The 20,592-nt window shown below is 39.6% G+C and overlaps 1 protein-coding gene across 3 annotated transcripts in view; it reads left to right on the forward strand.

Annotated features, from left to right (window-relative positions):
* The window catches only part of CHD6 (chromodomain helicase DNA binding protein 6), a 208,636-nt gene that overhangs the window by 89,876 nt on the left and 98,168 nt on the right, over nt 1-20,592 (forward strand). For all 3 annotated transcript variants that reach the window (XM_008017154.3, XM_008017167.3, XM_073006519.1), the window contains 2 exons: nt 4,994-5,141; nt 6,886-7,035. In XM_008017154.3, coding sequence (XP_008015345.3) covers nt 4,994-5,141; nt 6,886-7,035 — 298 coding nt within the window. The remainder of the gene's footprint in view (nt 1-4,993; nt 5,142-6,885; nt 7,036-20,592) is intronic.

Here is a 20,592-nt window from a genome sequence, read left to right on the forward strand (position 1 = left end):
CCTGCTACCCTGTTCTCTCCCCTACCCCTTGTAGATAGATAGGCATTGTAGATTTTTTTGTTTATCCTTCCTGTGTTTCTTTTTGTGTTAGTAGATAGATGTGTATAGGTTTTTAAAATTTCCCTTTATTCTTACACAAAAGGTAGCATATTGTACTCTTTTAACACTGCTTTTTTCACTTGATATAGCTTTAGAAATCATTCCCTATCAGTTTGTAGAATTATTTCTTGTTTTTATAGCTGTCTAGTATTACATTGTATATATCCTAATTTATTCAATCATTTATGTTTAGATAGGTAGTTTTCATTATTTTGTAATTACCAAAAAATGTTGTAATAAATAACCTCATGAATATGTGTTTTTATATCGTGTGATATATCTTTAGATTACATTCCTTTAAGTAGATTGCTGAGTCAAAGATTATTTGCATATGTAGTTTTGTTAGATCCTATTTATCCTCTTTTTTTTTTTGAGACAAGGTCTCACTCTGACACCCAGGCTGGAGTGCAGAGTGGCATGATGTCTGTTCACTGCAACCTCTGCCTTCCAGGCTCAAGCGATTCTCCCACCTCAACCTCTCAAGTAGCTGGGACCACAGGCCAATGCCACGATGCCCGGCTAATTTTTGTATTTTTTTGTAGAGACGAGGTTTCACCATATTGCCCAGGCTGGTCTCGAACTCCTGAGCTCAAGCGATCTGCCTGCCTGGGCCTCCCAAAGTGCTGGGATTACAGTCATGAGCCACCACACCTGGCCTATCCATTATTTTTGAAGAACCTGGAACTTCAAGGAGCAAACAAACATTCATGGGCCAAATCATCTGTAGGTATAGCAGTTTAGAGATTAAAATGTCTTCAACTGATAAAACTCTCAAGCATAAGGTTTTTAAAACTTTTTCCAAAGAGCGGAAAGATACACCTTATCTAGTCTTCCTAGAGGATGAATTCAGATGATATTTTTCTTAATATCGTATTTGAAGATCCCATTTGTAAGCTTATAAGGAATCTTTTCTTCCTGATACTTGCCTTTATCAGAAGAGCTCCAGGAAGAATTTTTGGAACTTAAAATGGCTTCTCTTGCCAAAGGTAACCTCCAAAAAATCACTTTGAAGCTTTCCCGAGTAGAGTATCTTCTTATTTACCTGCAAATAAGGGAGCAGGTTTCAGCCAGTATTTTCCTATTTTACTGACAAATATTTGAGAAAGTATTCCCAGGCTACCTGAACCCCAGCTTATGGCTGGGAAAATCTAGTAGCGCCTCAGGCTTGTCTTGGAAAGTGCCTCACCATGACTCCTCCCTCCTTTCAACATTTAATGTGTTGCTCAAAATGCACACAAGTCTCCTAGTAAAAGTGTCATATTTTGAGGAAGTTCTATTCGTTAGTTATGATTTGGACTTGGTTTAGCTTCGAGTATGATGTTCCACAGTGAAGCACATGATTCTAGCATGTGGGCACGCGTGCGCGCGCACACATAATAAATATTTAGAATGAAGATTAAAAATATATAGACACCCAAAGTGTTCTAATATAATGAAGTTACATTTAGTAAGTAGATGAAATTGATTTCAAATGCTGGGAAGAAAGATTTAAGATTTTACAGAAGATTCAAAAGCCACTGAGCATGTGACTGTTAGGGTGACTTTTGGCATATTGTAAGCTTTCTTTAAATTTGTGTCAAAGAATTAAACCTTTTTCTAAGAGAGCTGTAAAAAACTATCAACATCTATGGATTTGTGAATTTTCTGTATTTGGGTCATTGGAATGTTTCTGATTTTTTAAACCATTATTTTGAGATTCAAATAACATTAAAGGATATTTGAAGGTTTTACGTTTACTAAAAGGGAGACTGGGATATTAGAAAAAAAGAGGCAAAATACATGATTTGGTGTGAAAAAGTAATACCCTGTGCCTCAGCTGACCTGAGCATAAGCCTCTGCCCTGCTGCTGACTTTGGGACATTTGCTGCTTTTAAATCTCAGTTTTCCTCATTTGGAATATGGGGATTATTTGTCCTGGCTCCCTCATGGGATTGGGATGAGACATGGAATTCACGAGTACTTTATAGAATGTAATTGACTATGCAGTTTTCTTAATGAGGAGCCACATAATTATTTCACGAGATAAAGACTCGTGAAAATTTAGCATCTTTTAAAACTGTTTTACTTGAGTCTTCTCCTCTGAACTGGTGAGAAATGAAGAACTTTTGCTTTTTCCCCTGCTTAAGGGTACAAGTCCCTTGTTAAAAATCTGTAATCCTCGAAAATGGCACGACCCGTTGAGTTTCAGTTCTTTAGGTTGGATCAAAATAGTTTTTTCGTTTGTTTGTTTGTTTTTTTTAAGTTCAGGGGTACAAGTGCCGTTTGTTACATAAGTAAACTTATGTCATGGTAGTTGGTTGTATAGACTATTTCATCCCCCAGGTATTAAGCCTACTATCCATTAGTTATTTTTCCTCATCCTCTACCTCCTCCCATCCTCCGCCCTCCAAAAGACCCTAGTGTGTGTCATTCCCCTGTGTGTGTCCATGTGTTCTCATCATTTAGCTCCTACTTGTAAGTGAGAACATGCAGTATTTGTTTTTCTGTTCCTGTGTTTGTTTGCAAATAGCTTTCATCGTGAACTTTCCTGGTAGGTAGGCAAGCCAGTCTCCAGCCTGGGGAATAAAAGCTGGGCAGAGTTTGTGCTGACCTGGTTGGGGGCATGTGAAGGGTGAAGGGTATTCAAGAGGGAAGCAGACAGATTTAGCTATCAGCACTGGCTGGTTTGTGTCCTTGATCACCCCTCTGAACAAGGTCATCCAGTTTCCTTCTCTTCCCCATACTTTCTGCTAAATCTCCTGATGGGAAGTACCAGTGTTGGCTCTTTGCTTGTCACCCACATTCTGTCACTTGCCAAGACTTCCTGGTTCTACTCCTGCTGGGCCTTTCAAAGCATTTCCACCCTTGAAAGGCTTCATTCCCTCTTTCCTGGACCTGCTTTCATGGCCCTTTTCACGCAGAATGAAGTCTAAACTTTCTGGCCTGGTGCACCCTTGATTTTTCCTTCGAGCTGCATAACATGGTGCTTCTGTTCACTTGCCCTGTTATCCAGACACACAACCAACTATCTTTTACTAAATGTATCCAAAACACTGTTCTATTCCCCCAAGAATGCTATGATAATCACAGAGGAGCACAGATTCCACTTGGGCTCAAATCTTGTCTCTGCCATTTACTAACCCTGTTGCCCTGGAAATCTAACTTAACCTCACCATGCCTCAGATTCCTCATGATAAAATGAAAATAAGAATACCATCTGCTTGCCAGGTGCGGTGGCTCACACCTTTAATCCCAGCGCTTTGGGAGGCCGAGACGGGTGGATCACGAGGTCAGGAGATCGAGACCATGCTGACTAACATGGTGAAACCCCATCTCTACTAAAAATACAAAAATTAGCCAGGCGCGGTGGCGGGCGTCTGTAGTCCCAGCTACACGGGAGGCTGAGGCAGGAGAATGGCGTGAACCCAGGAGAATGGCGTGAACCCAGGAGGCGGAGCTTGCAGTGAGTGGAGATCGCGCCACTGCACTCCAGCATGGGCGACAGAGCAAGACTCCATCTCAAAAAAAAAAAAAAAAAAAAAAAAAACCAAAAAAAAGCCAGGCGTAGTGATGGATGCCTGTAATCCCAGCTACTGGTGAAGCTGAAGCAAGAGAATTAAACATGGGAGGTAGAGGTTGCAGTGAGCAGAGATCGCACCACTGAACCCCATCCTGGGTGACAGTGCGAGACTCCGTCTTTAAAAAAAAAAAAAATACCATCTACCTTACAGGGCTGTTGTGAAGAGCAAAGGCAATGTAAACGAATGTGCCTGCATATAGTAATTATTATATAAAGTATTAGCTGCAATCATTAGTTATTGTTATTCCTACTACTGTCAGAATTGTGTTTTTATATGTACATATATATATATCTCTGATCAAATGTATGTTCTCAAATCTCCCCAACCACAGTTAATCATAGCCATTCATTAATGCATCCATCTATCCGTTGCTTAAAAAACAATTTTAAAACTTGCTTAAATATTAATTGAATACTTACTATGTATAAGGCATAAGACCACTCACTCTGAGGAATACAAGCATAGTCAAGCACATACTGCCCTCTAGGAACTTCGAGTCTGGTAAGAGACATCAGAGAAGTATAAAATACTCATCTATCCAGCAAATGTTTATTGAGCAACTGTAGAGGATCCAGGCACTGTATGTAGTTCTGTGAATTCTGAGCCTGATATTGTAGTTAACAACTAATTCTGGTGAAAGATCATTTAAGTAAAGTATAGTTGAAGTGCTTTGGGAGTGTGGGAAAGAGATTTTACCACCTAGGAAGGCCAGGGAAGGCTTTTTGGAGAAAATGTTGCCATCTTAGCAGGGCCTTGCAGGGCGGATGGACTTGGCCCATCTCTGCCTCTCTGAGGAAGCATTCATGTACTGCCTTGGGCTGTGGTTGTAGGGGAACTGTAGGATTTTCTTAATCATAAGCCAGTCAAGGGCAGAGGCAGTGTTCTCTTCATTTTTGAGTGCCTAGTGTTCACTCCAGGTCCAGCATGTACTCAGTAGAGGATGGTGACAGATTAGGGAGATGTCTCTTCCTAAGAAACTTAAAGGGAGATTATAATTTGAAGACTCTTGGTATCTGTGAAGCAGTTGAACTTCCTAGAGAAGACATTTGTATAAACTAAAAGTGAAGTTTTTGGAGATGTTCATATTATTTCTTACATATTAATTGTAGCTATAATAGTCACGATGGGGTGTAATAAAGTGAATTCTGCGTTGATCCATGTAGATATTTCTTCCCATGTTTCTGTTCATTTCTGGGAAGAAACTCTTATAGATTCCCCATTAAAGCCTGCCCTGGCCCTAGAATTCCAGGATGTGAGTTCATGATGTTGATCACATGAGAAATCTTAGTTTTAAAAACTGCCCAACAGTTTTAATTCTGAATTTCTCCTTGTAGCAAGGAGCAAGGACCAACCCCAGTGGAGAAAAAGAAGAAAGGAAAAAGGAAAAGTGAAACTACAGTGGAGAGTTTAGAGCTGGATCAGGGCCTGACGAACCCATCTCTGCGGAGTCCTGAGGAGTCCACTGAGTCTACAGACAGCCAGGTACAGCTGTGACCGGGAGGCCTGGTGGAGATTACAGCTGCTGGATGGGATCTGGCTCACACTGATCCTGTTGCTCCTCTATGCCTATCTCTAGCACGCTCCCTAGCCCGATCAGTATACTAATGACATCCCAGTTTTCTAGTGGTGTTTGCCTCATTCCTGAAAAGTAGCAGGATATTAGGCTGCAGAGGGAGTTGATGTGGAAAACAAAGTTGTGAGCCAAGCTTGTAAGGCCTCTTTTGCCATGCAGGTAATGCATTTAGTGCTCAGAGTGCCAGGCCAGCCTGTACAAGGACATTTTCATAATCCCAGATGCTGGGAAAGTCAGAAATGTATCCATTATGCCAACAAGTAAGGAAAGTTTGGCCAAACATGGAAACATGGAGTTGCCCGTCTAAACCAGATTCCTAAAAATATGCCAAAGTGTGCCTGTGACAGTGTTAGGGATTTTCTGAGTTGAGAACCTCTCTTGAGCATGAAGTCTAATATTTGAAAGTGCTCTGTTTCCTCTGATATTCATAGCAATTTATCTGAGCCACGCTGCTGCAAGGCTCATTTAGAATAAGACTGACGTACTATACCTTCCAGGATCATCTGGACCTTCATGGGTTTCTCACTGCTCTTCCCTGTAGGAAAATGACAGCTAGTAATGTCATAGTATTAATAAGCAGCAGTGTCTGGTGTCAGAGCAGACTCCTCACTGCCTATAAACTGGGGCTGGTGGCTGTTAAGTGTCTAGATTGGCAGAGGAGCCAGGCACACTGAGTTGATGGAATTTGGCAGGGTATTAGGTGTTTGTAGAATGGTGATCTGTATGTGGTGTTGGGGAGAGGTTTTTATGTGGAATCCCTCATATAAAGTAAAACATCATAGAGGCAACATAGTGAAGAAGTGATAGGAACACAAGAGAGATGCTCAGGAGGTATCTTGTAGAAGAAAAGAGAGGTGGGATTTTGCTTTTGCTTTTGTTTTTTAAGATTTAAATATTTGAGAGTGAACTGGCTGGTAAATGGTTCCCTGAAGTGATTCTACTGTTGAGATATGATGAGTATGTAGAGATGAACTGTATGCTGTTCTGTTTGTGGAAAGCCACTGGGCTGTTTTGTTGTTGAATATTAAAAGGTACAGGCTTCTTAATTAGAGATGAATCCTTAGATCATCACAATCAAGGTGACTTAGGAACCTTGTTTTGTCACACTTAAGATGTCTCCCTGCGTTTCAAGAAGCATTACGAGATTCTCAAAGTAAATCCAAAAAATTGATACTAACTAGTTTTCTAACTACATTTTTAGAAGTACACAGTAAGGATGGTGAAGTTAAGCAAAAACAATAAAAAACTGTCATCATGTCATAAAATCTGTGCTTCCAGCAAGTGCTGGAAGGGACCCAAAAGATGATAGAGTTCAGCTCCCATCCTTGTTTTATTGGAGGAAAAGTGGATTCTGAAAGGGGGGAAGTCACTACCGTTGATCAACAGAACACATCTTACTGGACAGTGAGACATTACCCCTTCTTTTTAGTGGATCATGGCAATTTGGAGATTGAGCTTTTGTTCTGTCCCCTACTCCGCTAGATCCCATTTTGACTGAATTTAGTCCTTAAAAGAGTTGTCTTTAAGAAAGATTTCTTTTGTAAGGCAAGAAAGCTCTCCTTGGCTTATTAGTAAATGTAGATGAGGGTCTTCTTATGTAGGCTGTTGTCTTTCACTCGGAGTGTTTCTCTGACCGGTGTGTTTGCCCTGCAGAAACGACGCTCGGGAAGGCAAGTAAAGCGCAGAAAATACAATGAGGACCTGGACTTCAAAGTGGTGGATGATGATGGGGAAACAATTGCTGTTCTTGGAGCTGGTCGAACGTCTGCACTCTCAGCTTCTACACTGGCCTGGCAGGCAGAGGTATGGCCTTTGCATGAGGGTACTGACTTTGGCTGGACAGTCATTTTGACCTAGATGACAGAGTTGTTTCTTGGCCCTTTGCTAAAGCATAAGTCAGATCATTTTAACTGCTGATTGTAGCCTTCAAATAACTTCTTGTTGCACTGGGAATAACATTCAGACTCCTTACTATGCTCAGCAGGACCCTCTACAATCACACTCTCGCCTTATTTCACCGAATTCTTCATTTTTTTAGATAAACAATTTTTCCCTGTCCCATTACTCTCCAGCCAAAAGACTGACTGTCTTTTAATGCATTGAACTAACAGTTCTTTTCCACCTGTAGACCTTTGCCTCTGTTCTTCCTTCTGCTTGCAATGCTTTACATGACTGGTTTATCAGTTTTGCCTAAAATGTTATCTCCTTAGAGAAATCCTTCTTGACTCTTTTATCTAAAGTAGGTTCCTTCCCCTCATCCCAGTGATGTTCTATTTCAGCCCCTTGTATGCTTCCTTAAAGCATTTACCACAACACAAATTGCATTTGAATGTATCTGATCTCTGATGTTGTTTTATTTGTCTCTCATTAAAAATGTGAAAGTCTTGGCCGGGCGTGGTGGCTTACACCTGTAATCCCAGCACTTTGGGGGTCTGAGGCAGGTGGATCACTTGAGGCCAGGAGTTCGAGATCAACATGGGCAACATGGCAAAACCCCGTCTCTACAAAAAAAAAAAATACAAAAATTAGCTGGGCATGGTGGTGCAGGCCTGTAATCCCAGCTACTTGGGAGATTGAGGCACAAGAATCACTTGAACCTGGGAAGCAGAGGTTGCATTGAGCCAAGATCGCATCATTACACTCCAGCCTGGGTGACAGAGCAAGACACTGTCTCAAAAAAAAAAAAAAAAAAAAAAAGTAAAAGTCTTTTGTGTAATAAATAGCTGTTAAGTGGATGAGATCAAATGAACTAGTAATTACAGTTGGAACTCGGAACTCTGATTCAACAGGCTTGTATTGCGAGTCTAGATGTGCTGGGTACAGAGGCTGCACAGAAGCAAGACTGGTCAGATGTATAGGAAGACAAGGACTTTGGAGGAACTTTTCCAACATGAACTTCATAAAGCCCCAGAAACTGAATGGCACCACAAGCTGTGATATGACAAATGGATAATCTTGGCTGGATGCTGGGGTGTAATTTGAGGGGTGGTGAGAGAGGAGGACTGAGAGGTAGGAGCAGTCACAGTGTGAAGGGCCTTGAATATCACCTAAGGTATTTTGTTTTTATCATGCAGATTGGACAAGGGATAGGAGGCACTGATGTGTTGAAGCAGAGGAGTAGGACCACTGTATTTGCATTTTAGCAGTTTCTGTTGGCAGCAGTGTCAAGGAAGAAGATGATAGTATTAGCACTTGATACAGAGGCACTAGAAAGGAGAGAAGGGTTAAATGTTGAAAAGAAGGTGGTCTGTGCCAAGGAGCTTATAGAGAAGAAGTGAAAAGCAAGAGAAGAAGCAGGCTGTGCATGTAGGAGGGGCGTTATTGCCAAGAGCACATTCTGGGACATGGCTGTCTGTTGTTATGGAGTCAACTGTTGCTGACTTGGCAGAATTCACACTCTGTACGGAGCAGTAGCATCACAAATACCTGTCATTCCTCCTGGATGCTAGTGTATCTTATGGAAGCTGATAATACTTTATCTTCCTTGACTACCTTGCCTCCAACTTAAACCATTTTCATATAATTCCACATATTCTTTCACTCTATGTTTGCATAGAAAGTAGCAGGGAGCAGGGACTATTGTCCCTATTTTAACAATGAAGAAACTGAAGCCCAGAACGATCCAGGTCAGAGTTACATAGCAGCAATTAATCAGTGACTAGCATATAAGAGTTGATTTCATGTCTCTGCTAAGGGTTATCCAACTAATGAATATAACAGTAGGAATAATAATTTGATGTATTGTCACTATAATACTTTTCAAGCAAATATTAATATTTAAAAATAGCCCTTGCAAGACTGCCATGAGGTGATAGAATTGTATTGCTTTGTAATGGGGTTTCCATTCCTTGGGGATGTTATGGTTGGTTTGGTAGTTAAAACACTATACGGAATTTGATTTTCTCCTAGTAGCCATTTAGCCTAAGCCATTAACCATATTTCAGATGTTGTTATGACTTCTCCCCTGGCACCTGAAGGGCAGCAGTAGCTGATCTAACTAACAGAAATAGTTCAGGAAATGTTAGGTATCTTATTAAGACTCTTTTTTTTCTTCTAAGGATATAGCAAAGAGAGGGCTTATATATGGAGAAACATAAATTAGAATCTGAATTATATCTCAAAAAAATTTACCAAATTTAAGGAAGAGAGAGGCCTGATTCATGGTTTTGGCTTGGACATTCAGAGAAGTGCGACCATGTGGGGCTGGCCTCTGAGCCAAGGCCTGGCCTAGCATGCAGGGCAGGCCACACAGCCAGTGAGGGGACTGGAGAGATCGGCTTACCGAGTGATTTTCAAAATTGGTGCTCTGTAGAGTCCTAGTTGCTGCAGAACCAAAACAGCTCCACTTAAAACTGTTTTTACATACTGGGCTTCCTGAGGAAGTTTGAACAAAGATTTCCTACACTAACGAAAAGCCTGAAAGCCTTGAATCTCATCTAGGATTCCAGGCAATCTCAAGGCACATCCAGTGGCACAGAAAATCACTGAAGAGGAAGCTTTTTCCTATATCCTTCTCCCGGGGCCCTCTGGGTGGGTGTCTGCCTGCCTGCTAGCTTTAGCTCGGGGCAGAGAAGGAGCTGGAGTCAGCACCAGAATGGCCCCACTGCCATCTCTCTGCAGATCTGTGCAGTATCTTCTCAGCATGCTCAACCCACTTCTGTGACTGCTGGCCCTTGTCCCAGCCCCAGATCACAACCTCAGCATTGGTTACCAAGTGGTGAGTTGCTAAAACATCTTTACACACGACTCACTTTAGCTCAGGAATGGCATATTATCACAGCTGTGCTTTGGACTCTGTAGCGCAATCCCCAGCTTGGGATTCAGGGGTAGAAAAGTTTCCATCCTAAATGTGACTCTTTATTTTCTTATTCTTTGTCAAATTCATTTTGGTGTCTGGAACACAAACTTTTAGAGTTCTGTGGTGTATTTTATTTACAATGTATAGACTGTTGACAAGGCTGTCTCAGTTTTTGCCTTCTGCAATTTGGGTGGTTTGTGTGATTTTGCCTTTTGGAACAGAAGGACTTGAATTTGAATAAGGTTTTGGCTCGTGGTGCTCTCCTGTACTGTGCTCTATGTCTGCGTACAGTGCACTCTTCTTTGATAGGCCTTTTTCTATATCTGGCAGGCTGAGCTCAGTTGTTTCCTCCTCCCGAAAGTGCCTTGCTCCTCCGAGCTGGGGATAAGTGCCCCTCCCCTTTACTCTCAGTGCACTCTAATATGTTTAACTGTCATTGTCCTTTGGACACCTGCCAAATTTTTTGTTTCCTTCTTCTAAACCATGAGTTATGTTAGTGTAGGATTTGTATCTTTTTTTGTCCTATGTGCCTCTCAGGTAGGAGAGTTTCAATAAAATAAAATTTACATTTACTCCCAGGAACTATTCAGATGAAGTGGCACTTTCCATCTTCTGCCTGATAATGTTTTTCATTATTGTAATTATTATTCCCTAAGTCTAAATTCAGCTGGGACCCTTGTACCACTTATTCATAGCCTATGATGGTCCTGATGTTCAGTACCTCTGCCATACTGTTTTGATGATCACTCCTGATTGTTCCCCAGTCAGATTGCAGAGTTTTGCAAAAACAGCCATCACTTTTTAATTTATTTTAATTTTTCTTAGCATAAGTAGAACTTTATATTTCTGCTGGTTAGTAGCTAATATAAAGACCTACTTAGTTGGACTTATCAAATACTTATTCAGTGAGTGAATAAATATGTTTAAAACTCATTATGGTATGAAAACTGGTAATGATTTGTTTAAAGCTCAACTGCTTTAAAACTCAAACTGGTATGATTTGTTTAAACCTCTGTATTAGAAAGGAAAGAGATTTTTCTTTTCTTCCAGGCTCTTGTTTCCTCCATTTCCGTATACTGGCACTTTTTCCTCACTGGTATTCATCTCTGTCTCACTTAAACCCTCAGACAGGCCTCTTTTCTGAGGCTCCTTGCTGCTATTTGGCATTGCCGTAGCTCCGTGCCAGCGTGTGTGACTCGGTGCAGAAGTGTCCGTTAGGGCCCTTCATCATAAGGCTCCCATCAGCTCTGCCTGGGTGGGTAATTTCTTGAGTCTTCCCATTTCTTCACTGGGTACAACCACCAGTTCCCACACTGTCTCTAGGTTGTTTCCTGTATTTGTTTCCTCTTGGTTTCTGCTGCCACCCCCTGTGCCGAGCCCAGTGTACAATTTACTGCAGCACACACTTCTGTAGTTTGCCTGCCACAAGTCTCTGCTCTCCCCAGTCGGATACCAGACCAACTTTCCCAGAATACCAGGGAATTGCTGGTGTTTCTCAGTCTCCTGCTCACAAAATCCAAGGTGGTTACCTTTTAACTCCCTTATTAGATCAAAACTCCTGTGTTTTCTTTTCTTTTCTTTTTTTTTTTTTTTTTTAAAGATGTGGCCACACACTACCTGTTTACTCTCATTCCTACTCCTCATTTCGTGTAATGCTTTCACTCTAATAAGGCAGGTTACTTAGCATTCTAGATATGCATCATACATCCTGTAAGATTGTTCTTTCATCTCTCGTTTCATCTTACCTTTCTCTTTGCTGTCCTCTTTTATGAGCCAGTGTTCTTTAGGGCCCAACTAAAACCTCACCTATGCTGTGAAATCCATGCTGTTTTCACTTTCTGAACTCTCATTGGACTGTAGTTACTGTTTGACCGATTAGCATTTACCCTGGGATATTTCTAAGACAGATATGTTTATTTTGTCTTCCCTGAATGAGTGTAATCCCCTTGAAACTGGGCATCAAGCTTGATACTGGTTTTGTATAGTCCATGGCACTTGATAAATACTGTGGTTTCAAACCTGATTTGCTTCTTGTTACGCTCCCTCCTTATGGTTTGCTAAATAGAAGTAAGAGAGGTAGTAGGTTGAGGTTGAAGGTAAATAGGGTTAAAAGTTTTTGAAAATTTTCCCTAAGGATAAAATATTAAGATTATATAAATCTCTGACATAAAAAGTGTATGAATTAAAATGGTCTTCTTTGAAGGATAATTTAAGGAAATTCCAAGCAGTTGAGAACAGATGGTTGTTATGGAAGTGTGTCTGGCAAGCAGATTTAGTTTATATCTGTGTGTATCTGTATACACTGAGTGTTTATACACACATGATCGTACTTATGCACAATCTCTGTTCAGAAAAAAAAAAAAGATTCTGATTTTCCAGTTTCCTTCCTACTTCAATGTGTATTTCGGAAATACTGCTCCCTTTTCATTTCATTAGGATAAAATAAAAACCTGTTTTCCATATTTGGATGATCACTATTGATTCTTTAACATGAGTGCTTACCCTCTCTTTTTTAACAGTGCCAAAAAAAAATTGAAATTTTATTTCAAACTCCTTAATTTTCACTTGAAAATTTCCTATAATGAAGAGTGTTTAAACCCTGACTTCTTTTAATATTCAAAGTCCTGTGCTTGCTTCATCCGTGTATTAAAGTTTCTTTAGATTTGGTCCTAGTTAAATATTCTGAATTGTAATCAAAATCCTATCATCAGAAACCATTTTTATCTATTCTTCATGGTAGGTAGAATAAGAAAATATTTGAAGCAATCTAGTAGTAAGGAAGAGAACTTTGTTCCTTTGAGTGTGTGTGTACATGTGTGGATGCTTGCTTGCTAGTCTGGGGTATACAGACTTAGGAGCAGGTGGGGAAAGTAGTCAGCAGTCGTGGAAGTTTACTGCTTGCCCACAGATATAACTCATATGTCACATCATTTCCAGAGCCTCTTCTAATTCGCCCAGGTGCTCTGGCTTCTGTATTCTCATAGTACTTGCTTTTTACTACTGTTACCATGTTCTATTGCAAAATCTCCTAACAGTATTTATTCAGAAATATTTATTGAGCACCTACTGTATGCCAAGGACTGTCTAATTTCTGGAAATAACACCAGGGAACAAAAGAGACAGAAATTCCTGCCCTCGTGGAAAAGCCTGCAACTGGTCTCTCCCTCCAACATTTGCCACTTTTGAACCTACATGGCATGGGAGGCCAAAGGACCTAGGTCAAAACTTCCAAAGAGTAGAAGTAAATAGGGAGAGGCTATTAATAAACCTTAAATAAGAAAATTACCTAGTACATCAATGGCAGTAAATGCCATTCTAAAAATATATTAGAATAAGGGTGATGCAGAATTCAGGGTGAGGATTGCAATTTTAAATAGGGTGGTCAGAGTTGCCTTCACTAAAAGTATAATATTTGAGCGAATAATAGAAGGAGGTAAAGGAGAGAGGGAGTTGTGCAGGGCAGAAGAACATCTTAGACAGAGGGAATAGTCTATACAAAGTCCTGAGGTAGAGGCATGCATGGTATGCATGAAGAATAGACAAGGATAACTGAACCATAACAGATGAGGTAGGAGGGTGGGCATGGACCCTGTAGGATTTGTAGACATTGGAAGATGTTTAGTTTTACTTTGAGTTAAAAGAGAAGCCTTTTAAGCGGTGTAAGCAGAGGAATAACGTAATGAAAAAGGTCATTCTGGATGTTGAGAATAGACTAGTGGGGCAAGAACAGAAGCAGGGAGACAAGTTAGGAGACTCTTGAGAATAATCTGGGTGAGAAATGAAGGTGGTACAGACCAGGTTAGAAGCAATGGAGATGGTGAAAAATAGGCTGGGTTTTGGACATACTTTGAGGATAGAGCCAACAAGATTTCTAGGCCAGTCAGATACGGTGTATGGAAAGGAAAGAGAAGAGTCAAGGATTACACCAAGATTTTTGATTTGAGTACCTGAAAGCACAGTTTACTCTAACTCAGGTGGGAGAAGACTATAGGTAGGAGGGATAGGAAAGGGGGGTTGGATAGGAGTTTAGTGTATGGATATTTTAAATTTGAAATACCTCTGAGATACTCAAGTGGAGATGGCGTATAGGAATTACATATATGAGGCTATTGCCAGGGGAGAGGTTCTGAGCTGGATGATGCCTGTATTTAAAACCCTGAGACTGAGTGAGATCACCAAGACAATGAATACAGATAGAAAAGAGAAGAAACCCAAAAACTAAGCCCTAGACCACTCCAGTAATGAGAGTTAATATTGGAAAAAATATATATATAAACGGCAAAAAGCTCTTTTTAAAGGCATCATATAGCTGTGGAAGCAACGAGAATGAGATGAACTAAAATATCAGACAGTAAGACTCATCCCTAGGTAGGCTGATGATGACTGGCTGTTTTCTTCTCTGGAGACATTTCCCAGTTCTGGGAGTGGGCTGAGGGTCAGGTTTGGCCCAAACAAAAGAAACTGTTCTGGGTAGAAGAGAAACCATCTGACGCTACTGGGGATTGAATATACAGGGCTGGTGGAATGTTTGGAAACTAAAGAAATCCCCAAAGCAAGGGGATTTCCTCAAGAGACTTCTACTGAATTCTGGGGTATCCCAGGAAGCTAGGAGTTCAGCCAGAAGGCAGATTGAAATTTCATAGTCGCCTGGTACTTAGGAGACAAAAAAATCACTAAAGGAATTGACCTACCACAAAATACTGACTCTCACTTAAGGTGTTTGTCGGACTTTTAACCTGCGTGGGGCAGAAGACTAAAACACTAAGCTCAAAACCTCCATAGAGCATGTTTCAGGGCTCAAGAGAAAAAAGACCTGCCACTCTCACTCAGTGACCCTGGATACTCATGTTCCAAAAACAGTAAAATAAGAGGTGGATTGAATCTTAAAACAGTAACTCAGTCCTAACCCAACTCAATCTCTGACTGGATCGAAGGGACCATCCCCTCGCCCTGGTTGTCTAAGAGAAAATGGGAAATACTTGTAGTACAAAATACTGTTTGGAGCTGCTACAATTCGTTTATGCACAGTGTCCTACATAAAATAAAAAATATTAGGCATTCAAAGAGGCTGGAAAAGGTGGCTGAAAATTAAGAGAATAATTATATAATAGAAGCAGACCCCAGGTGACCCAGATATTAGAGTTGGCAGGGGGAAAGAACTTTAAAATAACTATGATTAAAATGTTAAAGAAAATAGAGGGGGCCAGCACAGTGCCTCATGCCTATAACCCCAGCACTTTTGGAGGCCAAGGCTGGAGTATCACTTTGAGCTTAGAATTTCGAAGCCAACCTGGGCAACATGGCAAAACCCTTCTCTACAAAAAATACAAAAATTAGCTGGGTGTGGTGGCTTGCACCTCTAGTCTCAGCTACGTGCAAGCCTGAGGCTGGAGAATCATTTGAGCCTGGGAAGTGGAGGTTTTAGTGAGGTGAGATCACTCCACTGCACTCTTCAGCCTGGGTGACAGAGTGAGATCCTGTTTTAAAAAAAAAAAAAAAAATAGAGGAAGAGGTGGATAAGATGAATTTTAAAGTGAAAACTTCCAACAGAGAATTAAATCTATAAAGAGAATCAGGTAACAGTGTAGAACGAAAAATCCAGTTTATAAAATTCAAGACCAAGTGGATAGGTTTATAAGTAGATTAGATGCAGCAGAAGAGAAGATGAGTGAATATGAAGACAGATCAATGGAAAATTTCTAAAGCACATAGAGGAAAAAGAATGAATCAAACAGAGCAAAAGGTAAAAGCATGAGAGAGAGAGACAAGTGGGATGCAGTTAAAAGTTCTAATATATTTCTTTTTTTGTTTGTTTTTGAGACAGAGTCTCACTCTATCACTCAAGCTGGAGTGCAGTGGCACTATCTCAGCTCACTGCAACCTCTGCCTCCTGGGTTCAAGCAATTCTCTTTCCTCAGCCTCCTAAGTAGATGGGATTACAGGTGTACACCACCATGCCCAGCTAATTTTTGTATTTTTAGTAGAGATGGGGCTTCACTGTGTTGGCGAGGCTGGTCTCAAACTCCTGACGTCAGGTGATCTACCCACTTCGGCCTCCCAAAGTGTTGGGATTGCAGGTGTGAGTCACTGCACCCAGCCAAAAGTTCTAAGTATTTCTGATTGGAGTCCTAGGGATAGAGGAGATTGGAGCAGAGTAGCATTTGAAGATATAACTAATGACCAAGAATTCCTAAACTGATGGAAGATATCAACCAGTAGATTCAAAATCAGATAACTCTGAAGCAGGAAAAATACAGAAAAAGAAAACCATACTTAGGCATATCTTAAACTGTAAAAACCAAAGACTGAGAGAACATTAGAACATTTAAAAGCCGCAAGAGAAAATCTGATGGATGATATTGTATTAAGTAGTACAATATTGAATGCATTCTTTCCTGAATTTGGGAATAAGAAAAATACTTCACTGTCATTAATTTATACTCAGAAATACAATGTAGGACCTGGCCACTACAATAAAGAGAAAGAATAAATAAAAAGTTAAAAGATTAGAAAGGGAGTAGTAAAACTTTTTTATTATTTGTAGATGACATGAGTGCATATGTAGAAAATTGAACAGAATGTACTAACAAATCATTATAAATAATGTAGATTTAGTTAAGTTGCTGGATACAAAGACAATATGCAAATACATGAGTTTTTTATTTCTATAAACTAGCAACATAACATCAGGAAAGGATAATTATTAAATCCCATTTATAATAGCATCAAGGTATCAGATACCCTGGTATAACTCAAAAAAATACACAAGCTGTCTATTCTAAAAACATTGCTGTGAAAAAAGAAGACCTAAACAAATAGATGTAGCGCATATGGGGTTTTGTTTTGTTTTTCTTTGCTTTGCTTTGTTTTGTTTTTGAGATGGAGTCTCACTCTGTCACTCAGGCTAGAGTACAGTGGCGTGATCTTGCTCACTGCAACCTCTACCTCCCAGGTTCAAGCAATACTCCAGTGTCCCGAGTAGCTGGGACTATAGGTATGCGCCACCACACCCAGCTAATTTTTGTATTTTTAGTAGAGACAGGGTTTCGCCGTGTTGGCCAGGCTGGTCCCGAGCTCCTGACCTCAAATGATCCACCTGCCTCGACCTCCCAAAGTGCTGGGATTACAAGCATGAGCCACCATGCCCAGCTACATACGGGTATTTAATACTGCTAAGCTGTCTATAATTCAAATCCAGTCAAAAACTAAGCAGGGCATTTTTTAATTGGTGGAAATGTATATGAAAATGCTGAAGACCTATCTAGTATAACCTGAGACAGTCATGAAAAATAACTAAATTGGAAGGTGTAATTGTAAGACTTTGTAATCAGGCTATAGGAATGAAGACAGGGCAGTATTGCCGTAAGGGTAGTCAAATAGATCAGCTGAACAAAATAGAGCTACCTTGTCCAGTATGGACCCTATCAGCCACATGTGCCCATTGAGTGCTTGAAATGTAGCTAGTTTGACTTAAGATGTGCTGTAAATATAAAGTACCATATTTTGAAGACTTGGTATGAAATGACTATTAAAAATTTTTTTGATTTTTTAGTTGATTACACATTGATAATATTTTAGATATATTGGTTTAAGTGAAATATATTATTAAAATTATTTGCACCTGTTTCTTTTTACTTTTTTAATGTGGCTACTAGAAAATTTTAAATTACATTTAAAATTAAATGACATTACATTTAAATTTAAAATTTGATTAAAATAAAAATTACAATTTACATTTGTAGCTTAATGACATTGGTGACAACACAAATTTCTTAAACAGCACACAAAAACGCTATTCATAAGAGAAAAGATTGATAAAATGGATTATATAGAATTTCTTCATCAGAAGACATATTAAGGGATTGAAAAGGCAAACCATAGACTGGTAGAAAATGTTTGTAATTTGTGTATCTGAGAGAGGACTCTTATTTAAAATAATTCTTGAAAATAAATTAAAAAGAATAATTTATAAAATAGGCAAATGACCTGAATAGGAGGTTCACAAAAGAGGATATCCAAATGGCCAGTAAGCGTATGAGAAGAGGCACAGCATCCTCTGTTATCAGGAAAATGTGAATTAAAGAGACAACACTACACATCCACCAGAATGGCTAACATGCTGAAGACTGACAATATCAGGTTACCCAGAACTCCCATACCTTGCTGGTAGGTGTCAAAATTTTTACAATCACTGAGAAAATTTTTGACAATATTATTTATTGATTGATAATATTTATTAAAATTAGTCATCTACCTACCCCATGACCCAGTATTTCTACTCCTAGTTATATATCCAAGATAAATTAGCATATTTTTCCACCAAAAGACATAATTTATATGAATTTCTTGTGTAATTACAAAAATTGGAAGCACACCAAATATTCCTCAACAGTAGAGTGGATAGTGTATTTATATTACAAAATACTACACAGTGTTAAAAAAGAATGAACTGTTTACTGTACGATTCAATTTACATGAGGTTTAATAATACACAAAACCAGTCTATGGTGGTAGAAGTCTGAATATTGGTTACTTACAGTGGGGACAGGATTTTTCAGAGTGTTGGAAAAATTATATAACTTGATCTTGAGTGGTAGTTATATAAGTGCATATGTGTATGTAAAAATTCAAGATGTACACTTGAGATTTCTGCATACTATAAGTATGCCATACCTCAATAACTAAGCATTATGTTAGCATGCCTGATAGTTCCTTGATGGCTAAGACTAGACATATCTCATTTACTTCTGTTAAGACTGGTGCATAAACTAAAAGCACTCCATAAATAATGTGCGATAAAAATTTAGGAAGGAAATGAGGTAGGAAGCTGGTTCATTAGTCTAGTTTCTCCTAACCTAGCACCTGTTCACTGCCCACTTGCCATAGTCAGACTTTAGTTAGTTGGCTGCAAGATCAGTGGTCGTGGTCCTTGCTGCTCATTAAAGTACACCTGGCTTTGGCCCTTTGCTGTTACCATCCTGACAGTGTATAAGTCTGAGTTTATGGAGCAGGGGGGGATTTCTTAAATTAAGTGACGTAAATCAGGAAAAATAGCTGTCTCCACTCTGTGGCCTCAGAGAGTTTCACACTTTATTTCCTCGCTGTATTTCCTTCTTTTCCTCTTCCTTGTTATTCAGCATTCAACAAATACCTATTGATTATGCATTTCGTGGTCTAGCTATGTCGGTCTATAAAACAAGGATCCCTGCCCTTTGAAAGTTTATGTAGTAAAGGGAGAAGACAGCAATAAACAGTGAACTGCCACCTCCTCCCTGCCACCTATCTATGTTTAGGAACCAAGCAGAACAAATACTTAAACAGAGGAACAAAACCATAGTCTGTATTTGCACCCCTTTCTTCTATTGTACGGTAATTATAGTTTATTTGCCTTCCTGTTGAGTGGTGAGAAGGGATGTGTGTGGTTTTGCATTAACTTGTGCATGGCATCTGGCACAATGCCATGTGTCTGAGAGAGCTTAGTAAATATTTGTAACCTTTGGGAGCATCTGCCTGTGCTTGCTTACTTCCATAATTCTTCTGCCATGTGCCTTCCTCATTTCTTTTAACCCATCATCACTTTCCTGGGAAAAGCTTGATTTAAGATCTTAAGAGATGTTTTCTATAATTTTATGGCTTTACGCCCAAGAATGGGTAGACTGAAGGTATACAAATCACCTTTCTGGGACGTTCCAGCCAGGAACCCAGAATACCGAATTTAGCAGTTACATTGTTGTGATGAGTGTTCCCTTCATATGGTGTTTTAAGTTTCATATTGTAATAGATCTGAAAAGGTCACTGTACATACGAAACCACTAAGAAATAATGCTGCTTGAGGTTCTAGAAAGAGTGTTAAACATTCAGTGTTTTTTAACTGTAAATATTCTGTAGAAAGAGATTTCATGGAGACGTGGAGCACAGAAGTGTTGATGTTTATCTAGGGTAAAAAGGAATATGTTTTCAGTTGGGATTTACAGTCAAAGGATGATCCGTGAAATAGCCTTTTCCAGCTACAAAAGGGGAAAGATGGTACAATTTAATAGAGAATAATTATACCTTGATTTTGAGTAGTATGTGAAAACATTTTTCCCACAGTAATGCTATTTTATCTTCCCACTGATCCAGTGAGATATGTATTTTTAACTCCTATTTTAATAGATTTGAAGACTAGGAGGTATTGACTTGCCTAAAGTCAATAGCTGGTAGCTATTAGAACTAATTTTAAGACCCCAGACTCAGAACTTTCTGAAAATTTTATGCAGCAACGCGTAGGTAGTTTTGCAAAGAAGGTAAGTCCGAGACCAATTTTAAGTATGTTAAATGCAGATCTGAAATTGAATCTGAAAAGCATCTCTGCTCTTGTGATATAGTTGTGTCCAGAGCTTAGAAGCCACCACCACTTTGAATTCTAGGTTTGCAAAATGTTTGTGACCTTTTGACCACTCTGTGGCCTGACGGGAGGCCTTGGTACTCAAAGGTGAACTTTTGAATGAAGTAGTACCTATTGTAGTATTTCTTATAGAGTTGTTTTCTTGGATTCTGTGGTTCCAGCAATTTTCTTTTTT

Source organism: Chlorocebus sabaeus, chromosome 2, assembly GCF_047675955.1.
Source record: "Chlorocebus sabaeus isolate Y175 chromosome 2, mChlSab1.0.hap1, whole genome shotgun sequence".
Taxonomy (NCBI): Eukaryota; Metazoa; Chordata; class Mammalia; order Primates; family Cercopithecidae; genus Chlorocebus; species Chlorocebus sabaeus.